This window comes from Parasteatoda tepidariorum, chromosome 10 (assembly GCF_982258835.1).
Source record: "Parasteatoda tepidariorum strain Cologne lab strain chromosome 10, Ptep-v5.0, whole genome shotgun sequence".
NCBI classification, from domain to species: domain Eukaryota; kingdom Metazoa; phylum Arthropoda; class Arachnida; order Araneae; family Theridiidae; genus Parasteatoda; species Parasteatoda tepidariorum.
The window spans coordinates 34930561-34954778 of NC_141764.1; the positions used below are offsets into that span (position 1 = coordinate 34930561).

Here is a 24218-nt window from a genome sequence, read left to right on the forward strand (position 1 = left end):
GGGACATCTGAAAAACAAACTGAATAAGCGAAGAATTTCTATATTAAGAGGCCTTCAAAGAGCTATTAGAGATGAGGTGAAGAAAATCCCCCAGGAAATCATTTTGCGGGCCTTAAAATCATGGCCGAAGCGTTGTAGAAAAATCTATTATGCCGGAGGTCGACATAATGAGAAGCATCGCTGAATTTATGTTATAAATTTTGGAAATAAAAACGTTAAAAAATGATCCCTATATTTTTTTGTTATCCTGTAGTTGTAAGAAAATATAGTTATCTGTAATACAAATCTCTAAATTTCGTTCTTACAATAACTTTCCAAAAACGAAAAATTCCGCCATATTTTTTACCGGTGTAAAGTGGCCAAAAGAAGAAAGGCATGAAATCAATTAATGAAAATATAAATTTTTGCTTAACTAAATACCATAGTCTAGGTATTAATGTTATGATATTGAAGCATTATAATATTTAGTGCACAATCCAAATACTATTACTACTTTATCCACTGATCCCTACATCTTGTATTTTCAATACATATTGTTTCAATGATTAAGTTTTAAAATGTATTTGAGCTTACAATCTTACTTATATGGCTTTCGCTGGGCATTTATATGAACCTTTCGTAGTCAACGGGCTTATAGAAGGGATATCAAAACTTTTAGCATGCAAGTCTGCTTTCCTTATTATTTTATCACCCGTTGAAGCTTTAAGTAATTTTGAGTTCTCAATTTCAGAGACAATTCCTCATTAAAAAGAAGAAAAGATGTCGTTATAAGTTAAAAAAGTATATAAAATAATAAAATTCTACCTGAATCCCTAAATTGATCCTTATTTGGTTAATGAAAGCTTTTAAAAAATTCCTAACTCCAACTCCTTTATTTAACCAAAAAGAGATATATCTCAATTTCAATCTGTATCCTTTGAGAACCATTAAAGAACTCATTTTTCTTATCTTAATTACTTCTGTGGATTTCTTTAAGATGCTTTAGAAGCAATAACTAGCCTTTAGTAGTAGTTACAGAAAAAAATAGTAAAGACGTACTATGCTTACCTAGTTCCAATTTCGTTTTAACGATTCCCGGGGTATTCCTCCCTTTGGGAGTTTCGAACCAATCCATTACAACCAAAGAAAGTGATATCGATATTAAGTAAAGCTCTCAACAATTTTGCTTAATAAGAAATAACACTTTAATCTATGTTCCAAACTTAAACAGCATTTTGGAAAAGCAATAATTAAAAATTCAATTTGAAAACAATTTAATCCGTTGCCTGTTGAAATTATGGTGGGTTTTTGTTTTCATTCTTGAAAAACTGCTCGAAATCTTATTTGTTCCAATTCTGAGTCCCATTCTCCAGTGGTGCTTAGTTTTGCAGCTAATCTCCCGACTTCATCTGAAAATTTGGCAGCTTTGCCATTGCCTGCAACTGCAACTGTGAGGGTTGGGTTAATACGATCGATGTATGGTAGTCCAGTGGGAGTGTGGCAGTTGACACAGGTTCTACTGGTGATACTATCATACCTCAGACCTAGAACAAAATGAAGTATTTTAAAGTTTACTTAAGCCTAAATAAATTTTTGAAATTAAAGTAGTTTAATTTAGTTTTTGGGTATTAAATTATGTTATAATATTTAAATTGAATTTTTATGTAATAATATTTAAAGTATATGCAATTAATTTTTGTGTTATTAATTTTTTGTGCAATTAATTTTTGTGTAATTAAATTTAAAATAAAATAATGCCATCGAAGGGATGTATATCTTCCCAAATGCACAGATTTTGTGTGATTGGCAAGAAATGCAACTCTTGACATTTTTAATTAGATTTGCGGACTCCTAATGATATTTTGTACTTTATTTAAATTTGGTTGCATATTTTCAGTTCAATTCGGTGCAATAAATTTGCTAAGTTTAATAAAAGTTTCTTAGCATGGATTATCGCTGATTGTTAAAATATGTTGTATAACTAAAAATAAAAAATGTTTGAAAATATTCTAAGTTTTCATATTTTAAAAATTGTTAAAAATTCAAAAAATTTATTTTTTAAAAAATTGAATATTTTGGCTAACATTTTTATGATAGCTTTAAATTTTTACAAAACAATTTAATATTGCAGTTAAAATTTTGATTGACAGACGAAAAACAAAAATCTGACATTTTTGCAATTTAAGAATTAAAAGAATTTTAAAATGACAAGAATTTTTTAAAAAATTGTAGACAAATTTTTGCTAAAATTTGATAGACATCCTTAAAACAAAAGAACAAACTTGAAAATTCATGTGACCTAATCTGCATTATTTTTAAGTTAATAAAGAGCTTTAAGAAATTATTATTATTTTATAATTTTTTTTATTTTTTTAAAATTTTTTAGCAGAAAAATTAAGCAATTTATCTGAAAACCCAAAAAGCAAAAACTTTATTATAGTTTTTTTCGTTGGCATTTTTGACTGTATGACAGCTGGGGGAAAGCAGCTTAGATACTAACCTGGTAACTCTCTCTTAATAAGTCTTTCCTGCAATTTAATTAGATTTTGGTCCCCTCCTGATTGATACCATTTCTTGATATCATCCAAATCTTTAGCTTCTTCTGCACATCCATCTATTCCAACTTTTATGCTGAACTTACCTTTAAAAAGAACTATAATAAATCAGTGTGAAAATAAAAAAAAATTTATTAAGAAAAAATCCTTAGCAAATAATATAACGCATTAATGACTAACGAAATATTTAATAGTATTTTAAAGATATTCGGACCTTTGTCTAACGCGTGACCATATATTTCCGAATAACATTTCGTATAGTTCCAAGAATATATAAGCCAATCTGTGTCCGTAAGTCAAGAGTGCTCTTTTCTTTTGTTCGAAGTTCAAAAACCATACTAAACAGCTGACATAAAAAATAAATTCTGCCCGTTTTTTTTTGGATAACTGTAGTCTTCCCTTTACATATCGTTCATTTAAAACGGGATAGCCCTGCTAACATCGTACTTACATAATCACCAGATTGAAAACGTAAAAGAGGAAGTTCGTGACTTACTTGGCTAAGATACATGCACCAAGATGTGGGCAAAGCAAAACTAAAGGGATGGGATGAGGCTAGAAGAAGAGCAGGACAGGGGTGCCTAAAAAAAGAGACTCCAGAGCTTATGTGAAAGCTAGTTTAAAGAGGATAGGTAGGTAGTCATCCCTTTTGGGCTGCTCATCCATTTTAATGTAGTCTTTAAACTTTGTTAAGAAATAAAAACCCACCACAAAAGTCCCATAGATTATTTCCTTCCTACTTTTGTTTCCCCTTTTTCTTCTCAAGCTATTGAAGTTAATAGTCCGGTTCTACGTTATCAGCAACTTGGCAAAAAACCAAAGTAAATCAGGCGCTAACAGCGAGACTTAACTAAATTCTAAAGCTACTTAATTTCCCTATTCTTGTTCTAATTGTTTGCAATTTTAGGGTTAAAAAAATATTAAGTGGTTAAAGAAAGTTTTATTATAAAGATATTCAGTTCCTATTGTGTTTTTTACGTTTCTTTCTCAATTGTTAATTAAGCTCTTTATTTTCAATTGTTATTTTACGCATTATTATGCTGTTTCGAGATATTTAGCTGTCGGTTGCTAAATCAATGGAAAAGTGTTTTAATTGGCGAAGTTCGAAGTTAATGGTTTCGATTAAAGCCTGACCCATCCCCTCTATTTAAACTTTAGAAAATTTTCGAAAATTTCTCTGCTTTTATTCGGAAATATATAATTTTCTATCTTTAAATCGAAAATTCTCAATAATTAACAAAAAGAACAAGAAAACAAAACCGAAGGCATATTTAACTATTAAATATATAGATCAGTAAGAACGTTTGCTATAAATAAAGTAAAAATAAATCAACATCTAAAAGCCCTATACCATATTCATTAGTTTTCTGATAAAACTCATAATTAAAAATTTTCCTCATATTTTAGAGCAATATATACTTTTAAAGCTGTTAACTAAATCCAGATATAATTTTTTTATTATACTTCAAAAACCCTTAATAGGAATTTTATTTTGTGCAATCCTACATTTCATTTTTTAAAAAAAGTGATTTCTTGCTGACCAAATCTTTCCAATTTCGCTTCTTCTTTTTTCTTCCTTACTATGATTTTTCGATTCATGTTTTCATATGCTCCATAAAAAAATTCTTTGAATTAGCTTTTTATATTTACCATAAGGATTGCTTATTGGTTTGGAAAAGGGTAAAATTCTTATAGAAGTGCAATCATATTTGTTTTAAAAATGTAGCCTTTAGTACAATGTTTTTTATAGGTTTGCAATTTAAATTACTTATTTAAATAATTTGAAAGTAAGCTTCAAATCAAGCAGTACAACGAGAGTAATACTATGAATTAAAACCATGGGTAATACTTTTTGTTCGTAATTTGTTGACCTTCGATGAAAATTAATGGCCAAAAATGAGAATTTTCTTTTTTTTTCATTTTGTTAATTCACGTAAAATGGTTTAAGTAAAGCCGACTTCCTGTCACAACCAGTGACAATATAGTTTTAACGATGCCATTCATAAGTACTGTAATTAAAGCACTCACCTGCAGTATATTCTACAGGAGGAAGGAAATAGCTAAAGACTCCTTTAGGAAATATTTCATCACTACCTCTTACGTATATAACATCTGGCAATGAACTGGAAAAACATAATCGATTGTATAACTTCTTCGAAAAAATTGAAATTTATTGATACCAATGTTTTAATTAACGAGATAAAATTATGATAAAAAAACATTTTTTCTTTATCAAAAGAGAATTTTATGACAATTTTTGTCTGCTTTTGTCACTTCTTTTGACGAATAAATAAATCTGGAAAATATCATAAATAATTGAATTACCTAAACAAATATTATGTTTAATTCATTGACCATAATCATACTTTATGAGACCAAGTTCATTATTTATTCAAACAATCCAAGGGAAATTAAATTTAAGAATAAATTATAATTTGAAACACAGTTATTTTAAAAAGGAAGTAGTTTTTTTAATTAGTTATAGAAATTTTTGCCCGTACAATCGTTAAAATGATTTTCTAAAAATATTTCTAAGTAGTATACCTAATGTATATATATAATGTGTACCTAATGTATTATGTGTATTATACCTAATACACATAAATTCAATTAAAATGTCAAAATTTTATCTTCTAAAGCTAGAACCCTTGGACTTTCAATTACCTTCAATTATACAAAACTATTTTTATTTTTAACTTAATTACAGCAACTGGTATGTAATTTTACATAAATATTACAAGAATAATGGCTATTACTTTGACATAAGTTTTGAAAAGTAACTGCATAAAATAATGTGTTTAAAAAAGAAAATTTTACTTCAGTCTTTCTGTTTCTTCTTCGGAAACTTCAAGCAAGGCGATTGTCTCTTTGTGCTTTGAAACAAGCAAAGGCTTCAAGTCACTATGAATCTTCAAATTTATAAATGCTCCAGTCGCTATCAGCACTCTTTTTGAAGTTATTTTATTTCCTGCTTCGGTTTTTATCTAAAGAGGAAAAAAAAATTTGAAAGTTAAGTAAATCACAAATGAGTAGAGAGTCAATAAAAACATCAAAACTCGTTTTGATTTCAAGCAGAATGTAAGAGGAGCTACAAGAAAATTTTTAGAAACATATCAAAATTTATTAAAAATTAAATTGGTTTCTGATATCATTAGGCTGGAATTAATGGCTATAAAACTGGTAAACTATCTTTTATTCGATTTTCTTACTGATTTAAGAGATTCGATGCAAAACAAATTAGTTCTTTTTAATAGTGAGTTATATTAAAAAAATCTTTTTACTTACCTTGGAGGAAAAGATGAGATTAAATTATTTAAAAAATTATTTGAGAAATAAAACGAATTTTATTTTTTTTAATTAGCGAATATAGAAATTACTTTACACATTTTTAATATTCAGTTCTTTGTTTTTTTCTAATACTTTTTGATTATTTCGTAAATCATCTAAAAAAAGAGACAGCTCTGTTTTTTCTTTTCAAATCAGTAACTCAAACTCACTACACAACAAACAAGTTCATGCACATAAATTTTTAATTTACGAATTCATTGTAAAAAATGGATGCTCAAATTTCACGCCATACTCTTCGTTCTTGTCGAAACTCTTTCGGGGTATATGCTCGGAGCAAACATTTTGTCAAAGTGACGAAATAATTCGCATTTTCGTGACGTAATGACTCACAAAATTAACGGAATACAGTTCAAAGATGGCTGAATAGTCAAAAATGAGAGTTTCACTTTTAAAATGTTTTAAAAGGATCCTTAAACTCGGCACATACTCAAAAATACCAAAAATAATTCATCTTTGAACTCAGAATTATTTGATAAGTTGCGTAGTGAGCTAACCCACTTTCCTAATGAGCTCTTTTATTTATTGTGGGGAGCATACTTGATAATGGTTGTTTTCTTGGTGTAACTCTGTAACAACACTTTCAATAATATCACATCCTTGTTCCCTTGAAATTTTCTTCTGTGCTGCAACTAAGTTCCTTGGATCAATATGGCCACCACCATTATCATCCAAAAGAGCGATTTCATCATCCTTAAATAGCAAATAAGGATATCTGTAATAAAAAAAAACATTTGCTAACTTTAGTTTTAGTTGAAAATCTAATAGAAATTCTTAAAATGCATGTTTAATAGTTTCTTTCATGTAAGTTGATCTAAACTAATTGCTTATGCATCTTTCCTCTGTGCTACAGCTAATTTTCAGGCCATTAATATGGCCACCACCATTATCAGTGAAAAGAGCAATTTCATCATATTCTAATTTTAAATATGACTATCTATAATTAAGAACTTTACCCGTCTTTCGCTTCAGAATGTATTAAAGAATCTTATAAAATTCGTGAAATCTTCATTTATTATCTGCTGTTACATAAGTTGGTCTAAGGTAATATTAATTTGAGTATAACTAAAACCATTGGCGTTTCATGAAAGAAAAATTGAGGGATTATTTCTTTTAATACTTTTGTTAATTTAAAGATAAGTTGACAATGTATCATGCATTTTATGCATCTCTCATGCTTGTGATAATCACATGACCATAAAGGAATTATGCAAATTGATACCAAACTTATATGAAATGTAAATTGAGGTAGGACAATTAATAAATTAGAATAAGAAAGCGACTGCGCATGTATTGAATCTTTGTTGAAATTGCATCACCATGAAGGAATTATGCAAATTTTAACCAAACCTATATGAAATGTAAATTAGCTTAAGACATACAAATGATTAGGATTACGAAGCGACTTTGCATAATTATTTGTACCACTATATGTCGATGGTGTTCAACTTTCACAATCGTTAATGTACATCAGTGTTTCCCAAAGTGTGGTACGCGTACCCCCAGGGGTACGAGAACAGCTTAGCGGGGGTACGAGTTCTTATGTGAAATATCTTGCAACAAACAAAAATTTCAAAAAATTTTATTTAAAAGCAAAGCTAGCTATGAAAATTTACGATTACGTATTTTCTACTTACTATTATTTTTTTTTGCAGAGTTAACAGTTAATAATTAGTGGTGTCAACAGCTAGTTGTGATTTTTAACTTTTGAGCAATTTTTTATAGTAAAGGTTTGTAATAAATTCTACTTGTTTTGATTATTTTTATAAAATATAATTTTTGTCCCTAACATAGAATTTTTTACCGAAAACTATGTACCAAAAAAGAAAAATAAACATATTTTAAAAAAAATTCAAGCATTTTTTTCATAGTGGTACACATCGTTGCGAAAAATTTGGAAGGGGTACACAAAACTCATAAGTTTGGGAAACACTGGTGTACTTGCAATAAATTTTATATATTCAAAACAATAGAGAAGAAGTACTAGGGAAAAAAAGCAATAACAAAAATCTCAAAATTAAGAGTAATCTGAATTACTTTTAACATTATTTTCGTTTCGGGAATAATTTTAAATTCAGCTCTAAAAGCACTTGCTGACTATGACGTATCCCTTCGAAATATAATCATGAAATTACTTTGCTGAACTACATAGTTTATGTACGAAAATTCATTTTTAAAAATAAATAAAAGCAGCATAGTTTTTTAGGAGTTTCAAGAAAGAAATTAAGAGCAAATTATTAAGAATGTGCATTCTCAGTCATCTAAAGCTAAGTTTATGACTATAGCAATTTTTTAATTTATTAATATTTAGATCGAAATAAATACCTACCTTCTTGTGAAGGTATCTCTGCATGATACATCTGTTATTGATACATTTTTTGCATCCGCAGCTTTTAGCAAATCTTTCATATAAGGATTATTTTTTTGAATGATGAAAAGGCAGCCAACGGGTGTATGGAATTTTATTCCTGAAAAGAAATTTTTAAAATTGATATCACTTTTATTACAAACAAATAAAACCATATTAAAAATAAATATTAAAATTTTTTTGAACATAATGCAAATAAATAGAATAAAATTAGACTCATGATCCAGACCACTTAATCCCAGGATCCTTCTCGCTCCCGTGATATTGACGGGCTGATGTGTTAAAGAATAAAACTAATCCATTTCTTTTGCCCGGAAAGCATTTTATTTCTCATTTTACACACCAGGTGGCAGTACCAGGATATTTTTAAGGTAATTATAGATTGTTATTTTATTTTAAACTAGTTGCAGCCCTAATCAAATACGTTATACAAATACAAAAGCCAAAAAAATAGGCACTTTTATGACCGTTTTCTTGAAAATTAACGGATAGTTAAGGGGTTAATAATAAATTTTATTGAAATAAAAAGCAAATTTATTTAATTTATTGTTATAATAGAATTTATTCATATTATTGCTGTATTTGCATTTATTCATTTTATTGTTGTATTTTCACTTAATTATATTTCTTTTAAGCTTGCATTTATTCATCTTATTGTGGTATTTTCATGCATTCTATTAATAATATACATTGTTATTTCATATTATAGCTTCATATTGTTGTTATATATTTTACTTCGTTTTGTTACTTTATATCATTGTTTCATATCTTTGTAAATTACATTTTTCTATAGTTGTTTGGTTTCGTTGCATGATTTTTAAATTTATTGTAATTTTGGATTATTGCTGCTCATTTTGTTTGTATATCGTTACTTACATTGTTGCTGCAGGTCGTTACTTCATACTCATTCTATTTCCGTTTGATTCGATTACAGTTATACATTGTTGTTTCATATTATACCTTCATATTGTTGTTCTTAATAGTTATACATTTAATTTCATTTTTGTTTCTTTATATCATTGTTTCCTGTTGTTGTAAAGCGAGTTTTCATATAGAAATTTGATTTCGTTGTATGATGTTGATTTTTTATAGTTGCTAATGATTTTTGCTTTTTATCTGATTCTTGTATCATTACTGTTGTTGTATATTGTTGTTTCGTATTTATTGTATTTATGCCTCTGTACTATTGTAAATTGCGTTTTTACATCGATGTTTGATTTTGATGTATAATGATTTTTATTATTGTTTAAGGTTATTGCTGTTCACTTTGTTTTTTATATCATTACTTATATTGTGTTACATCGCTACTTATATTTATGAAATGTTGTGTATTGTTGTTTCATATTGCCGTAATAGTCGGCCTTCTGCACCCAAATCTGCGGGTTCGATCCCCGGCCCAGACTCCGGATTTTCGGGATACAGAAAATCCTCAGCGGCCATGTCGTATGATTATGCGGCATGTAAAAGATCCCTAGAGTGCCTTATTGACTCTTGGCATTTTCGGCAAAATTAAATTCCTATTGCACTTTAGCATCCAAATAGAGTCTCGGTGCTGCCATCTAGTGTGGCAGAAACTAGACGTCCAAATTAACATGACCAACGGTATCTCACCCATTGTGGTGGTCCTGAAAGTGTGGATACCACCTCTGGAGAACGCACTAGGTCTGCTCATCGGCAAGACCGATTGTGCAGCTCATTGGAAATAAAAAATATTGCCGTAATATATCGTTGCTTCCTACTGCTGTTGTATATTGTTGATATATTTTGGTGTGGAAAATTTCTTACCAGATAATTTTTCAATTTCACTGTATCGTTTGATAGACTCTCTTGACAAGACCTCGCATGCTGGATCATCGTCAAGAATTCGTGTTATTCTACTGGCATCATAGTGGGAGGCAAATATTTCTCGGCTCTTCTTTTCCTCAGGCTATGTTACGGAAAAATAATGCATTTCGGCATTTTAAAGACAAATAATAAAAGTCAAAATTTTCAAACATGTGAAAACAAAAGATTTCAGTTTTCAAAAAGTGCAGTGTGAAAGTTAAGTCTTTAAACTGTCTTTATGGTTGCCCACACACTGAGAAGGCAAGTGGTAAGCAGAGTTGGCCAAAAATGTAATCGATTACATTTTTTGATTACAGTAATCAATTACTTGTAATCATGATTACAATTTTCAAAAATTTTGATTACAGCTGTAATCATGATTACAATATTGATTACAGTAATCAATTACTTGTAATCGTGATTACAAAGTTTGATTACAGCTGTAATCATGATTACATAGTCGATTACAGTAATCAATTACTTGTAATCATGATTACAACTTTCAAAAAATTTTGATTACAGCTGTAATCATGATTACAATTTTGATTACAGTAATCAATTACTTGTAATCATGATTCCAAGTAATTGCGATTACAAGTAATCACAACAAAAACGATTACGAGTAATTATGATTGCAAGTAATCAAAATATATGATTACATGTAATCATGATTACATGTAATTTGATTACATGTAATTATGATTACATGTAATCTAAATACACGATTACAAGACTATTGTTTTCTTATAAATGATTATATTTTACAGTAGATAGTAAAATGTATTTTATAATGATACATTTTGCACGTATTAACATGCACTGCATTTTGTACGTATTTGTATACGTACAAATGAATGTAACTAAAATGTATGTACATATGATTTTATCTAGTGCATATGTTCAGACATTTTAGTTTCACACACATGTACATACACATATATTGTAGGTATAAAATATATGTACGTATGTATATAGATAATAATTACGTATGTATGTGCAAACAATGTAGACATGTACATTTATACACCATGAATATATGCATTTTATGCAAATATTTGTGTATGTAAAATGTATATCTATGTTCATGTACGCATGTATATACAAGTACTTGCGTTTGTACGAACATACATACATTGTCTGTACAATGTATGTCCCATGCATGCATGTGCAATTTATTTATGAACAGTATAATATATGTATGCATGTACAATATAGGTATATCTGTAGGATGTACAATATATGTATGTATACATGTACATGATATGCATGTCCAGTGTATTTATGTACATATACATAATATGTTCATGCTCAATGTATGTATCCAAATATGCATAATGCATTTGTGTACGATTGTACGTACATTGGGCGTATTTATATTTTACATATATTCATACATACATTCGACATGCATAACGTACGTACATACACACATTTGAGATGCATATATTGTACAGATGTATATACATATAGCGTACAAATGTATATTCATATAATGTATATATGATGAAATGAACATATAATGTTCATATAATGTACATATGTGTGTACATATGTAGTACATATGTTCATAAATATATTGGGCATAATTCTTTCGTACAAATTTTGCATGTGTACATGCATGCTATCCCTATCTATGCATATGGTGCAATGTATATATGTCCAATGAATGTATCCACACATATACAATACACGTATGTTCCATGTATGCATATCCATATGTACTATATATGCACTTACAATGTATGAATGTATGTACATACATTGTACATGCGTACATACATTACGCGTATACATATGTACATTACATTTATGTCTAAATATGTGTACAATGCAATAAATAAAATGCATGTAAGTTAACTTTTAATGACTCAAGCAAGTTAAATGACAAAATCAAACGATATTTTAATTTAGTTTTCAGCTTTAATTGTTCTATATCATTTTGAAATTATCTAAATAAAAAATTATTTTCAGGTATTTTCATGAAATGTTTGACAATACAGATTTATTTTTTTTATAAAATAATGCATGATTCATAGAAATTTTTTAAATGGTAAGAAAAACGGTAAATTTTATGAGTGGAATTAATATTTAGAAATTCAAAATAAAATTATCGCTTGCTTTCTAAAAAATATGAGGTCGAGTTTCATATGCCTTAGAATAAATTTTAAAACAAATTTTAATAACTTTACTCATATAAATTTTTTTAATGTATGCACAATGTATGTGTATATTGTAATTACATATATTTAAATGTACGCATGTATTTGTACATTACTTGTAATTATGTACATGTGTACGTTGTATGTACATGCGTACATTGTGCAGGTAACTATTTTTTTGATCATCCGTGCCTTACATGCGCATAAGTATTAACAAAGTATGCAGTTATACAAGTACATACGTAAGTTGTACATACTTTGCGTGCACATATATCGATGTACATATAAATATGCATGTATACATGTACGCATTTTATTTACGCAACTATGTGCAAATATTGCACCTTTAAATTACATTCTTACATATTGTACGTAAATACGTACAATTTTATATACATAGGTACATTGTATATACGTGCTATTACCGTAAATTTATACAATATATGTACTTAAGTACATAAAAGCATGCAAACGCATAAAAATTATTTTCATATACGTTCATACATACATTGTCTATGTATACAAAGATAGAAAACATTGCCTTTTTGTACAAACTAACATACATGCGTACATGTATCATAAATGCATAATTATATGTACTAAGCATATGCGCATTGCATTAAGTATATTACAATATAATTATGAATTTTGTACGTACAAACAACGTTTGTGCATACATTGTATGTATAGGAATCGCAAATTGTACGTTCATGCGTGCGTACATTCTGTGTACATAAAAATATGTAAACACATGAATACTTACATAAAAAATTTGACTATAGTATACAATCGTAATAACTTGTAATCGTATAGTTTGATTACAAGTAATCACAATTACATGTAATCAAATTACATGTAATCATGATTACATGTAATCATATATTTTGATTACTTGTAATCATAATTACTCGTAATTGTTTTTGTTGTGACTACTTGTAATCGCAATTACTTGGAATCATGATTACAAGTAATTGATTACTGTAATCAAAATTGTAATCATGATAACAGCTGTATTCAAAATTTTTTGAAAGTTGTAATCACGATTACAAGTAATTGATTACTTGTAATCGTGATTACAAGTAATTGATTACATAGCTGTAATTATCTGTAATCAATTACAGTTGTAATCGATTACTGTAATCAACGGCCAACTCTGGCGGTAAGTAAGAAGCATACCATAGACCAGTGTTTCCCAAACTTATGACTTTTGTGTACCCTTTCTAAATTTTTTGCAAAGCTGTGAACCACTAATAAAAAAATTAATGTATTTTTATTTTTAAAAAAAGTGTTTATTTTTCTTTTTCGGTACAAACTTTTGATTCTAAGTTTATTTGCATCAGTGAGAAAGAGGATGTTGTTTTCAGCTACTGTGATAAAAAAATTGCACAAAATTTAAAAATCACAACTGGCTGTTGACACCACTAATTATTAACTCTAAAAAATAGCCTATAGAAAAATGGGTAATCGTAAATTTTCATGGCTAACTTTGTTTTTAAATAATTGTTTTTTGAAATTTTCGTTTGTTGCAAGATATTTCGCATAAGAACGCGTACCCCGGCTAAGCTGTTCCCGTACCCCTGGGGGTACGCGTACCACACTTTGGGAAACATTGCCATAGACCTTTGCATTACCGCGCTCATCGCTTCTGCGCATCCTAACAGAAAAGTATAGGAATTTGCCATCTGTATGCCTTTTTCTTGAATCCTCAGTGTGCGGCCTGCTTAAAATGAAAAAGTTCTTTGTTCTTGCATTATTTTTCTTGTGCAATACACAAATAAAACAAATTAATAATAATAATACAAATGAATCATCTTAAATAGCTTTTGATTTAACCATTGGATTTTCCCTTTTTAAGAAGGGGTATTAATTGGACGAGAGGTCGTGAGATTGTAAAGGTCGTCATTGCAAAGGCCTGGTTTGTTAAAACAAGCGCCTTCTCTGGGTGTCAGCGGGAAGTTGACGTACCGCTGAAGTCAACAAAATACTGTTTTGCAAGCTCAGCGTGAGCAGTAGGTCCAACGCAGACATTATCTCGCATTGTTTATAACGTAAACAAATATTTATTTTGAATTTGTATTGATTTTGTTACTGTCGATCAGTGCTTTACTTTAGACAACAAATAATGACTTTATCTAAGAAAAAACACATTATAACTTAGCTAAATGAAGAAGCTATGTTTAATGCTAAAATCAAAATCTTGGCTGGTTTCAATGCTCTGTTGGATGTTGTTCGCCATTGCTTCTGTCGTTAACGTTACGTTGTAATCCAACTGCAGTTGATTCGGACGTCAGTCGTCGTTCAAGCTGAGCTTTCAATGACGTATGCTGTCTTACTCACAAATTGATCAATCAGGGTTTAGCGCTAGCTTCAAGCTGACGTTTTGTAACGCCAACCTGTCCTAAGAAACCAGGCCTTAAGTGATATTATAAATACAAAGTAAGATACAAAAATACGCATCCTTTGAATAAATATATATCTTTTGTGAACGGTTTTGGATGTTAGACTCTCCAAAATAGAGATCTAAAGTCTTACTCTCTAATATTTAAACTATCGTGTAGCATATCATCTGCGGTCTCCATAGTTTGGCGAGGACAGGGTTCGAAAGTTTGAGTTCCTTAATATTATACTTAAATTTTTCGTTTCCTCCTATATCTTTAGAATTATTTAAGGGAATGAAAGAACTTATGCATACAGTTATAAAACTCGTTTATTCAAAAAAATATTATTTACATATTAAAATTATTATTATTTAAATTATTCAATTTGATAACCAAAAAATTTATAATTTAATCAGCTAACTGTTCGCCATATCTTTCAAAGCTCAGAGAACTTTTGAAATTGAAATGAATTGTGACCCAGTATAGAAAGTATAAACAACTCAGACAATGTATTTTGATAATAATATTTCTAACTCGACAATTTTTACCTACGGAATATAATATTTTATAAGTTATTATACACCGGAATGTAATATCCTACGAGATATTCCACACCGAAATGCAATGTTTTATAAGTTATTCCTCACCGGAATGTAATAATTAAAAAAAGAAACCTACTCTAACCATTTGGATTTTCCTATACCAAGTATAAAGTGTTGTATACCACTTTTGACTTTTCCTTTGAATTTGAAATAAAATTAAATAATTAATCATCTCAAGAATTTTTGATTTTCATAATCGGGAAAGTATAGATTTTTGCATGTTCTAATAAAATACCGAAATCAGTCAAATTTTTTCTGTAAAATAAAACTTAAAAAGAAGAAAGAAAGTATGAAAAAATTTAATGAAAAGACATAAGCTTAAATTATTAGATAAGGACCCTTTCTCCAATATTCAACTTTATTTTATTTATATTTGAATGAAACAGGATTTATTTCGATACATTTTTGGATGTATGGCCTATTTTTCGATAAAATGGGAATGTTCTGAATATCGACTAATTTAGAAACAAGTATTTAATTTTCTTTCTTTTTAATATTTCAAATTAATTTTTTTTCTTATAACAATTTTTTAGTCATTTATTATTAAAATTAATTGAGAGCTAAATTCTGAACATTAAAAACTAAAATTACTTGAACGCTAAATTCTGAACATTAAAAGCAAGTCCTTTAAAAAAAGTTTGTTTTGATTACAGCAAAAAGTGATAGCTAATAAAACATCTATACATATATAGAAGTTCATTAAATATCAAAAAGAGCTATTTTAAAATACTTTTAAATCTATAAATGCATTTTAAATGTTTGTATTAAAATTTAGTACTTTAAAGGGAAATAATAAGCGTTACCGTTGGCTCTGCTGGACCAATCAAGCATACTTTTAAAGCTGGATTAGCTGAGGCATGTCTTGCAGCAGCACTGCCAAACATGCCACCTCCGATAATGCAAAGATCGTACAACATTGCAGCCATTTCCTGCAAATAAAGAAGTTGAAATTAATGAGACATTTATATACAAAAATTAAGATTTTTCATTTTTTTGAAAAACTGTCACCAGCCTTCTATTCAAGAGGGGGAGTAACTTAAAAATTGCTATCTAAAAAACTGATGTAAAGTTTTCGATGCAATTTTATACACTGAATCTTATGAGATAATGCGAAAATGCAAAAACGAGACAATAAGACTAATCGTTTAGAAGTTATAAGGGTTTTGTGTTCAAAAGGTACAATTTTGCACAGATACCTATTTGAACGAATGACATAACCTTCTATCAAAATCAGGTATTGTTTTGGGGTTTGGGGATGAATTGATTAGAATACAACACGAGACAATAGGACTAATAATTTAGAAGTTATAAGGGTTTTGTGTTCAAAAAGTACAATTTTGCACAGATACCTATTTGAGCGAATGGCATGACCTTCTATCAAAATCAGGTATTGTTTTGGAGTTTTGGGATGAATTGAATAGAATACAACATGAGACAATAGGACTAATAATTAAGAAGTTAAGGGTTTTGCGTTTAAAAAGTACAATTTTTGCACATATATCTATTTGTGCGTATGACATTACTATCGATCTAAATGTGGTATTGTTTCCTAGGTATTTTTTTCGGGGTGGATTGAATAGAATACGAAAGTCAATAGGACTAGCAATTAAAAAGTTCAGTTTAAGGAGGTTTTCATGTATAAAAAATAGTATTTTTAGTTTGTACCTAACTACATATTTCATATTACTATCTTTTTGCTATTTTGACAAATTAGGTATCATATCCTATGTATTTGGTACACGGAATTATTCGATTCAGTGTAGAAATTTACAATGAAAACAATACCTCATTTGTCTAGATAGATTTATTTAAGTTTAGCCTATTTTAGCACCCTTTCTTGCCTCCTATGTCAGTAATGGATCAAAGATATTCACCATTGCTTTTCTTATTGAAATGAATGTGGGAAATAAATAATACCACTCTCAATACTAAATCATAATATGATATATAGCCTAAAAGCAATGGGATTTAGAAAACCTATTATCTTATATTATTATCCAATACTCACATTTTTTTTCTCATGGAAAACTTTCAAAAACCGTTAACTTTCCGATTAATTGGATGGGCATACTGCTGCCTCTCATTTTACTGTAATTTTAGAATTAAAATTCTAAAAGTGCAGCAATCACTAAAATAATGTGCCGATACATACAATGCTTGGAACAATAATAATAAAAATCATTCTTCTTGAGAATTCTACTACCGAATGCATTTAAAATAGGTAAGTCAACATATTTTTGAAATCAGTAAAAGCCAATATTTTAGTAATTTTAATTTTAAGAAAAAAGTTATTATTCAAAAAGTGTGTTTACGAAATTATTATTATCTTCTTTTTTAATTTTTGTATATTTTCAACCTATGTATCCTTTTAATGCATGTTTTTACTCGTGTAAAAGTTTTTGATAAACTTTGATAGCCGTTTAAAAAACGAATCCATCTGAAATTTCAAACTATTTTCAATTTGCTATTTTCTAAATCGATTGCTTTTATAACACACCTATAAGAAAATTATATGTAATCTTAAAAAAAAGGTATTAATTAGAAAAAAAAATGGCAAGAAAATTTCACCAATTATAATAGGTATATTTATGTTTTTAGCAAAAATATGTAAAACCATTGTATTGAAATCTAATAACTATTCACGCGACTTATATGGAAAAGGTCTTAGCTCTATTCAAATTCTACTTAACATGTTTTCGTTTTCCAAATGAGTTAAAATTTTTATTTGCTAAAAAAATTATACAGTTAAACATAATAATATATTATACATACATAAATTATACCTGGAAGTATTTTATAGTTTATGAAAATTCAGTTAATTTCAAAAAATTATTTTATTTGAAATAAAAATCAGCCAATATTAAAAAGAATTTTAGACAAAAAACCCTTACCTTTTCCTTAACATTCATTACACTTTGTTAATGACATATAAGAAACCGATAATGATTTGTTAAAAAGTTGTAATCTAATGATAAGAAATTTATTTTATCTATTTTTTTTTTAACTTGACTTTTTTACTGACATAACTATTTCACCTTTTATCATTATTGATAATTGTCAAAAAACAAATGGGAATTCGATAAGATATAGTTACAACCACGGGATGAAATGCTTTTAAGGAAGATAAATACTCTTAAGACTTTGCTGCTTTTTAACAGTTCTTTCTCTTTAATTTATTAATAAATTATTTACGTAACAAAAACTTAGTATTAAGCAAAAAAATAATTTTAATTTCATCCCAGTACTACACTTTTTTTATTTCTGGCGAAAGTTTGTTATATTGAATATTATTTTCATAAATGTCTAAAGGAAACATTCGATAATTATGTTTGGATAGTTTTGAAAGAAACGCTTAGTTTTGTAGCTAATAAAATGCGTAATTATAAAAAATTAAAGATTTCAAAGCTAAAATTTAGAAAGAAAATTAAAGTGCATTATTTACTGTATGTAAAATTAAAGAAACCAAAACATTTTAACAGCTCTTGATTTAAGAATCTGTTTTCTACGTACTAATATGAAATTTCATTGGTTCGAAACATAGACTTTTGCTAAATTTATTTGAATAAGTAATATTTTAATTTACGAAATCATACACAAAGAACGTACTTCATCAGACTATACTTTCTTTCTTTCGATTAATTCAAATTTCGAACTTTCAAAGTGATTTCCAACAATCTTAAAAACGTAGTCCTAATTGTTCAGTCAGATGAGTGCTCTAATTAATTTTAGTAACTTTAATTGTAGTATCGCTATAGCACGGAAGAAACAGTTCAATGCAAATTCTCCTTTACCTCCATATGCAATTTAAAATTTGAAGGAGAGAGTTCAGACATACTTAGAGAAAGCTACGAAGTTTTAAAAACTAAAAAAAAATTTTCAAAATGTAGAAATGAAAACAAATTATGAGAAGATATAAGATCGCGCAATGTGAAAGTTCTCTTCCAATAATTATCTTACATTTTGATACATTTTATTTCATATTTTTATATAACTGTCGTTGAACAGCCAACCCAATTGTTTGGGTTTACAACTACTAATTTTCGATTCCGTAGCCTTGTAATTTTTAACCCAATCCAGCTGGTCTAAAGTATCGAAAGTCTTGCTATCTTGCGAAATTTTGTTTTAAATGTAAATTTGTAATTTTTTTGTTTGTTTTCTACTTACTTCTGTAGGCTTCATGCTATACTTCGTAGCGCATGAGGAGTTTTCAATCGCTTAAATAAAAAAAAAAAAAACCAGAGGACAAGGGAACTCCTGGAGCACAGCATCTTACAACACAGCATTCTGTCAAGTATTGGGGAAAATTTGCTTTCGGGAGGACTTTTTTGATGGAACTAACCCGCATTTGCGTTACACGAAGAGGAAAACCGCAAAAAAATCTCCCACAGTTAGCCTAAGGGAAGGGGACTCTAACCCATGATCCATCTACCACTGAAGATATTTTACGTCGGTACAAGCCGGGTGCGCAATTCGTATCGACCAGCCATCGCTGGAATTCGAACCCGGTTCATCTCACTGAGAGGCGGACGCTCTATCCCCTGAGTCATCACGGCTCATTTTGATATTTTAATTTTTTTTTTCAGTAATTGAAACTTCGTGGCTTGCTTGAGATTTGCTTAAGCGCATTCTTTCTATACTTTAAATTTTAAATTAGCTTTGGAGATGAAAGAGAATTTGCGATAAAAAGTTTCTTCTGCGGTATAGGGTCCTCTTAAAATTTTATCTTAGTACGTAAAAATCTAATCTTTGGATTGAAATTTATTAAGATGTTATCTTTTTTATTTTGTCCTCTATAAAAATAAGTTTATAATAAAGAAAATCAGCAAGTTTTTAGAACTAATCTACATACCAACCAAATCTACATATTTTGCCACTAAAAAGTCCAATTTAAATATGACTCAAGTGCTGGCAATTCATGTAGAAAAATACCTACGATTTTGGTTCACTGTAATGAAATATATTAGAATATTAGTATAATATATAAACGTAGTATTTGTCGTGTTAAATAATAATGAATATGCTAATTAGTAATAAATAAGCTAACTTATAATGAATATGCTAATCAATAAGCTAATTAATAATGAATATGCTAATCAGTAATGAATAAGCTAATTAATAATGAATATGCAGTTAACTTATCATTCTTAGAAAATTTCATTCTATTCCATTGCATTTAAAAAGATCAGTTTTGACATCTCACCTCTCGATAAGCCATAGCTTTTCTTTAAAAAAGGATATAAAAAAATGGTTCATCATCCTAAAAAATGTATTATTATATAATTGTAAGATTTAGAAATAGTAATGTCTGGAAGTCTTTATTGAAGTAGTTACTTTGTAGTAAAAAGAGAATTACATTGTAGCAAGACTTACTCGACTCTTTCCCAACTCAGGAGAGTAAGACCTTACATTCTTAAGTACCTAAAATACACAATATATTGTAAAAGAAAGAGCAATTGAGGAAAAAAGTGCTTTCATGCGGGCTTATAGACCCTTACTGAGTTTTCTCAACAACTATTTTTATTAGTCTTCTACTGCGTTAAAAGCATTCCTAAAAGATTAGCAAATGTTTTGGGTCCTCATTTTTTTCAGTTTGTTGTACCAGTTTTTTTGTCTTTTTTACGGGAATTAACTTTTTTTCATCAAGATTAAGTCGGTGATATGTGAAGCATAGCTAACTGAAGTTGCTCTTAAGAGTTCTGGTATTAGTTTTGATGAGATTAGCAAATGGAGAAATGATTTCAAGATGCGAAATAAACATTCTAAAAGGACGCTTTTTCGTAAAGGAAGGAAAAGAAATTTCAGTTGTATTAAGAAAAATTTAAAGTAATGACACTAATTCCAATTTAAAGTTGTCTTTTTTCAATAATTCTTCCTTTTTTTCATTCAGCCTAATATGCTTAAGAGATAAACAAATATCTAAAGAGAAAATTTGAACCCGCATATAGAAAATAAAATGACATGCTATAAATTATAAATAATTTTAAAAAGAAGTTTAAAAAGAAATGCGCTATAATATAATAAAGCTTTCTATAAGTTTGCTATAACATAATAAAGCTATGATAAAACACACTGTTTCTTTTTTTAATTCATATTTTTAAATTCATATTTTTAATTACGAACCAAAGTTGAAAAACCTTCTAAAAAACACTTTACCTTAGAGCGCCCTGTCCAAAAAATAAGCTGAAAAAAAACTAAATTCAAATGCGTCTTAAAACTTGTAATACTCTATCCACTAAATACTAAACCACAGTATACTCTAGGAAAATTTCAGGATTAAATTACAGTATAAAGTTCAGACACTTTGGGCTCATCATCCGTAAAATCCATTTTACCGTTAAATCCTTTTTTAGTGTAAACTATTATGTCATGATTTCTTCAGTAACGTTTATTTAATTACAGTGATTCATTAATTCTGAAATAATTATAACTGTAAAATTACGGTATATCAGATTTTCTTATTCCGTAATTAGATCCGTTAAAAACGGATTTTAGGTCGAAAGTACCAGCACCCTGAACGCTGATACTTTTAACAGTAATTTATTACGGAGTTTTTTTACAGTATAATAGAGAATGGGAAAGGAGTTTTAAGTACCTCTCTATCACAATTCTTTACAACCGTTTTGCATATATATGGCCGGTTGTTCTATTATATATATTATATATTAAAAATTTTATATATTAAAAATATATAATCTTTAACAAAATATCCGCAAAAAAAATATTCAGCAGCTTACAATGGCTAAGTCTGACATGGATAAATAAAATAGGAAATTATGTAACCCAGGTATGACGTAATGCTAAAAATATTGCTCAACTAAAAGAATACTTTGTTCTTATTTTGATAAATCTAAACTGTAAATGGAGGTTCAATCTTTCATTTTTCCATTGGCACCATTTTATAGCACATCTGGCCTCAATTTCTAGACCTTGCATAAGCGGGACATCTTTCGTAAAAATGAAGTTCAAATTTTATTTAAATAAACCTTAATATAGAACTCATTTCTTTGTTTTAGTCATAATAAGTCGCTAAATATTAGGAAATATGTAACAAAATTAACGTTTTAGAAAATTATCTGCATTATAGAACTATTACTTCAAAATATATCTCCATTATGATCGTGACAATTTGTTATATAATTTTTTTAAAAGCTTGCAATATTTTATTTTTAAAGTTAACATATTGCAGACATGCTAAAACATTTTTTTTTCTTTCGTGAAAATATCAAAGACAATAAAATAAATCTTTCGATAAGAAAAATTATTTTATCGAATAGCATAAAAGATATAAAATTTCAATTTAGATTTGAAATGTTCAAAAAAATACAGGGAAAAATTATAATGATTCATTTATTCATTATATCCATTAAAATGATTTATTTAAACTTTAAAATAAAAAGCAAAAATATCAGCATTTCAATTCGAAAAAATTGATAAATGGCGAGTCAGGTATTAAACTGATAAAATGTTCGTTATTTATACCGGTATTTATATTTTTGATTGTCTATTGGCCAAAAAAAATTTAAAACATATCTATAAAATGATTAACAACAAAGACTGGTATCATCCTTCCGATACAACCTGATTTTCTAACTTTATCAAAACAGAAAAGTAAAAAACGATAAAAACGCATTTAATGCACAAAATGAAGTATTAAAGTGTATTAAAAAAAAACGAAAAAAATGCTTTTTCGATTTGATGCTTGATAAATAGGATGTATCCCATTAGTTCCATCAAATTAATATTTATTTTCTTATGAACAATGACGATAGAAGAAAGGAAATTGCAAAAACAGGGGAATGAATATGGATAATAAATATGGATATTAATAAACATATTGACGCCTGGAATGCGAGTCAGTGTTATATTAAGCATTGCGCTAGTCTGTAGCATATTTTTTATCTTAAGAAATGCTGCCAAGTTAGGTTCAGATCGGTTCCAATTATATAAATTTAACATTGCTACTGTAGCTACTAAAAAATCTAGTATTAAATGGGTCCTCTTTTCACTAAGTTCATTAAAAATTTAATGGGCTCGGTGAAAAAAGAATCAGTTCAACCGGTTGTAGAAGCAACTAATTTGCGATTATAAATTTAGCATTGCTACTGTAGCTATCTATAAAACTAGTATTAAATGGTTCCTCTTTTCACTGAGCCCATCAAAAATTTAATGGTCGGGACTCGGTGAAAAAAGGATCAGTTCAATCGGTTGTAGAAGTAACTAATTTCCGATTATATTAATTTAACATTGCTACTGCAGCTATCAAAAAAACTAATATTAAATGAATTCTCTTTCACTGAGTTGATTAAAAACTTTAATGGGCTCGGTGAAAAAAGGATCAGTTCAATCGGTTGTAGAAGCAATAAGTTTTCCGATTATATAAATTTAAGATTGTTAATACAGCTATCTAAAAAAACTAGTATTAAATGGTTCCTCTTTTCACTGAGCCCATAAAAAAATTTAATGGACTCGGTTAAATCAGTTCGATCTGTTGTAGAAGCAACTAATTTCCCAATTATATAAATTTAACATTGCTACTACAGCTATACAAAAATAATGGAAATTTAATAAAAACTAGGGTAAATAGAATAAGTTGACAACTTAATTCAAGTATATGAAATTTATTTAGATATACACAAAACATTATGCTGACATTAATTAGACAGTAAAAGATTGGTAACAAAAAGTAAGGAAAGGGTTTCTGCAGGAAAGGAATGTTCAGAATCTTCATTTCGATTCGATAAAGGTTATTAAATTTCATCTAAGTTACATTTCGCACGCTTTTTCTTGGTGAAACATCTCCAGCCGCTAACAAAACAGTAACGGATGAAGTCAGTTACCTGAACAAAAGAAACACCGAGCCATATACCCAGAAATCCTCCAATGTAACTGAATATTTCCACTTCCTAAATGAAATTAAAATACAATAAGATTACAAAAAAAAACTAAATTTAGGAGTTAAATTAGATTGAAAATATGCTGCAAAAATATCGATTGATAAATTATTATGA

The 24218-nt window shown here is 28.5% G+C and overlaps 2 protein-coding genes across 6 annotated transcripts in view; both read right to left on the reverse strand.

Moving 5' to 3' along the window:
• Positions 1 to 1160: 1160 nt before the first annotated feature.
• LOC107450458 (uncharacterized) lies at positions 1161 to 18243 on the reverse strand. Of its 3 annotated transcripts, none has more exons than XM_087153106.1 (9): positions 18102 to 18243; positions 16014 to 16139; positions 10033 to 10174; positions 8209 to 8347; positions 6420 to 6594; positions 5352 to 5518; positions 4563 to 4657; positions 2480 to 2620; positions 1161 to 1523 (listed from the first exon to the last, which is right to left on the reverse strand). In XM_087153106.1, the coding sequence occupies exons 1-9, from the start codon at positions 18117 to 18119 to the stop codon at positions 1294 to 1296; spliced, it is 1233 nt and encodes a 410-aa protein (XP_087009232.1). In that variant the 5' UTR covers positions 18120 to 18243; the 3' UTR covers positions 1161 to 1293. The 3 variants fall into 3 exon arrangements, with proteins under 3 accessions (XP_087009232.1, XP_087009233.1, XP_087009234.1); XM_087153107.1 differs by lacking the exon at positions 18102 to 18243 and adding an exon at positions 17983 to 18100; XM_087153108.1 differs by lacking the exon at positions 18102 to 18243 and adding an exon at positions 17994 to 18088.
• Positions 18244 to 23812: 5569 nt separating this feature from the next.
• LOC107450431 (uncharacterized) overlaps positions 23813 to 24218 on the reverse strand; it is a 40901-nt gene continuing 40495 nt past the window's right edge. For all 3 annotated transcript variants that reach the window (XM_043054856.3, XM_087153362.1, XM_087153361.1), the window contains exon 12: positions 23813 to 24113. In XM_043054856.3, coding sequence (XP_042910790.1) covers positions 23958 to 24113 — 156 coding nt within the window. In that variant the 3' untranslated portion in view covers positions 23813 to 23957. The remainder of the gene's footprint in view (positions 24114 to 24218) is intronic.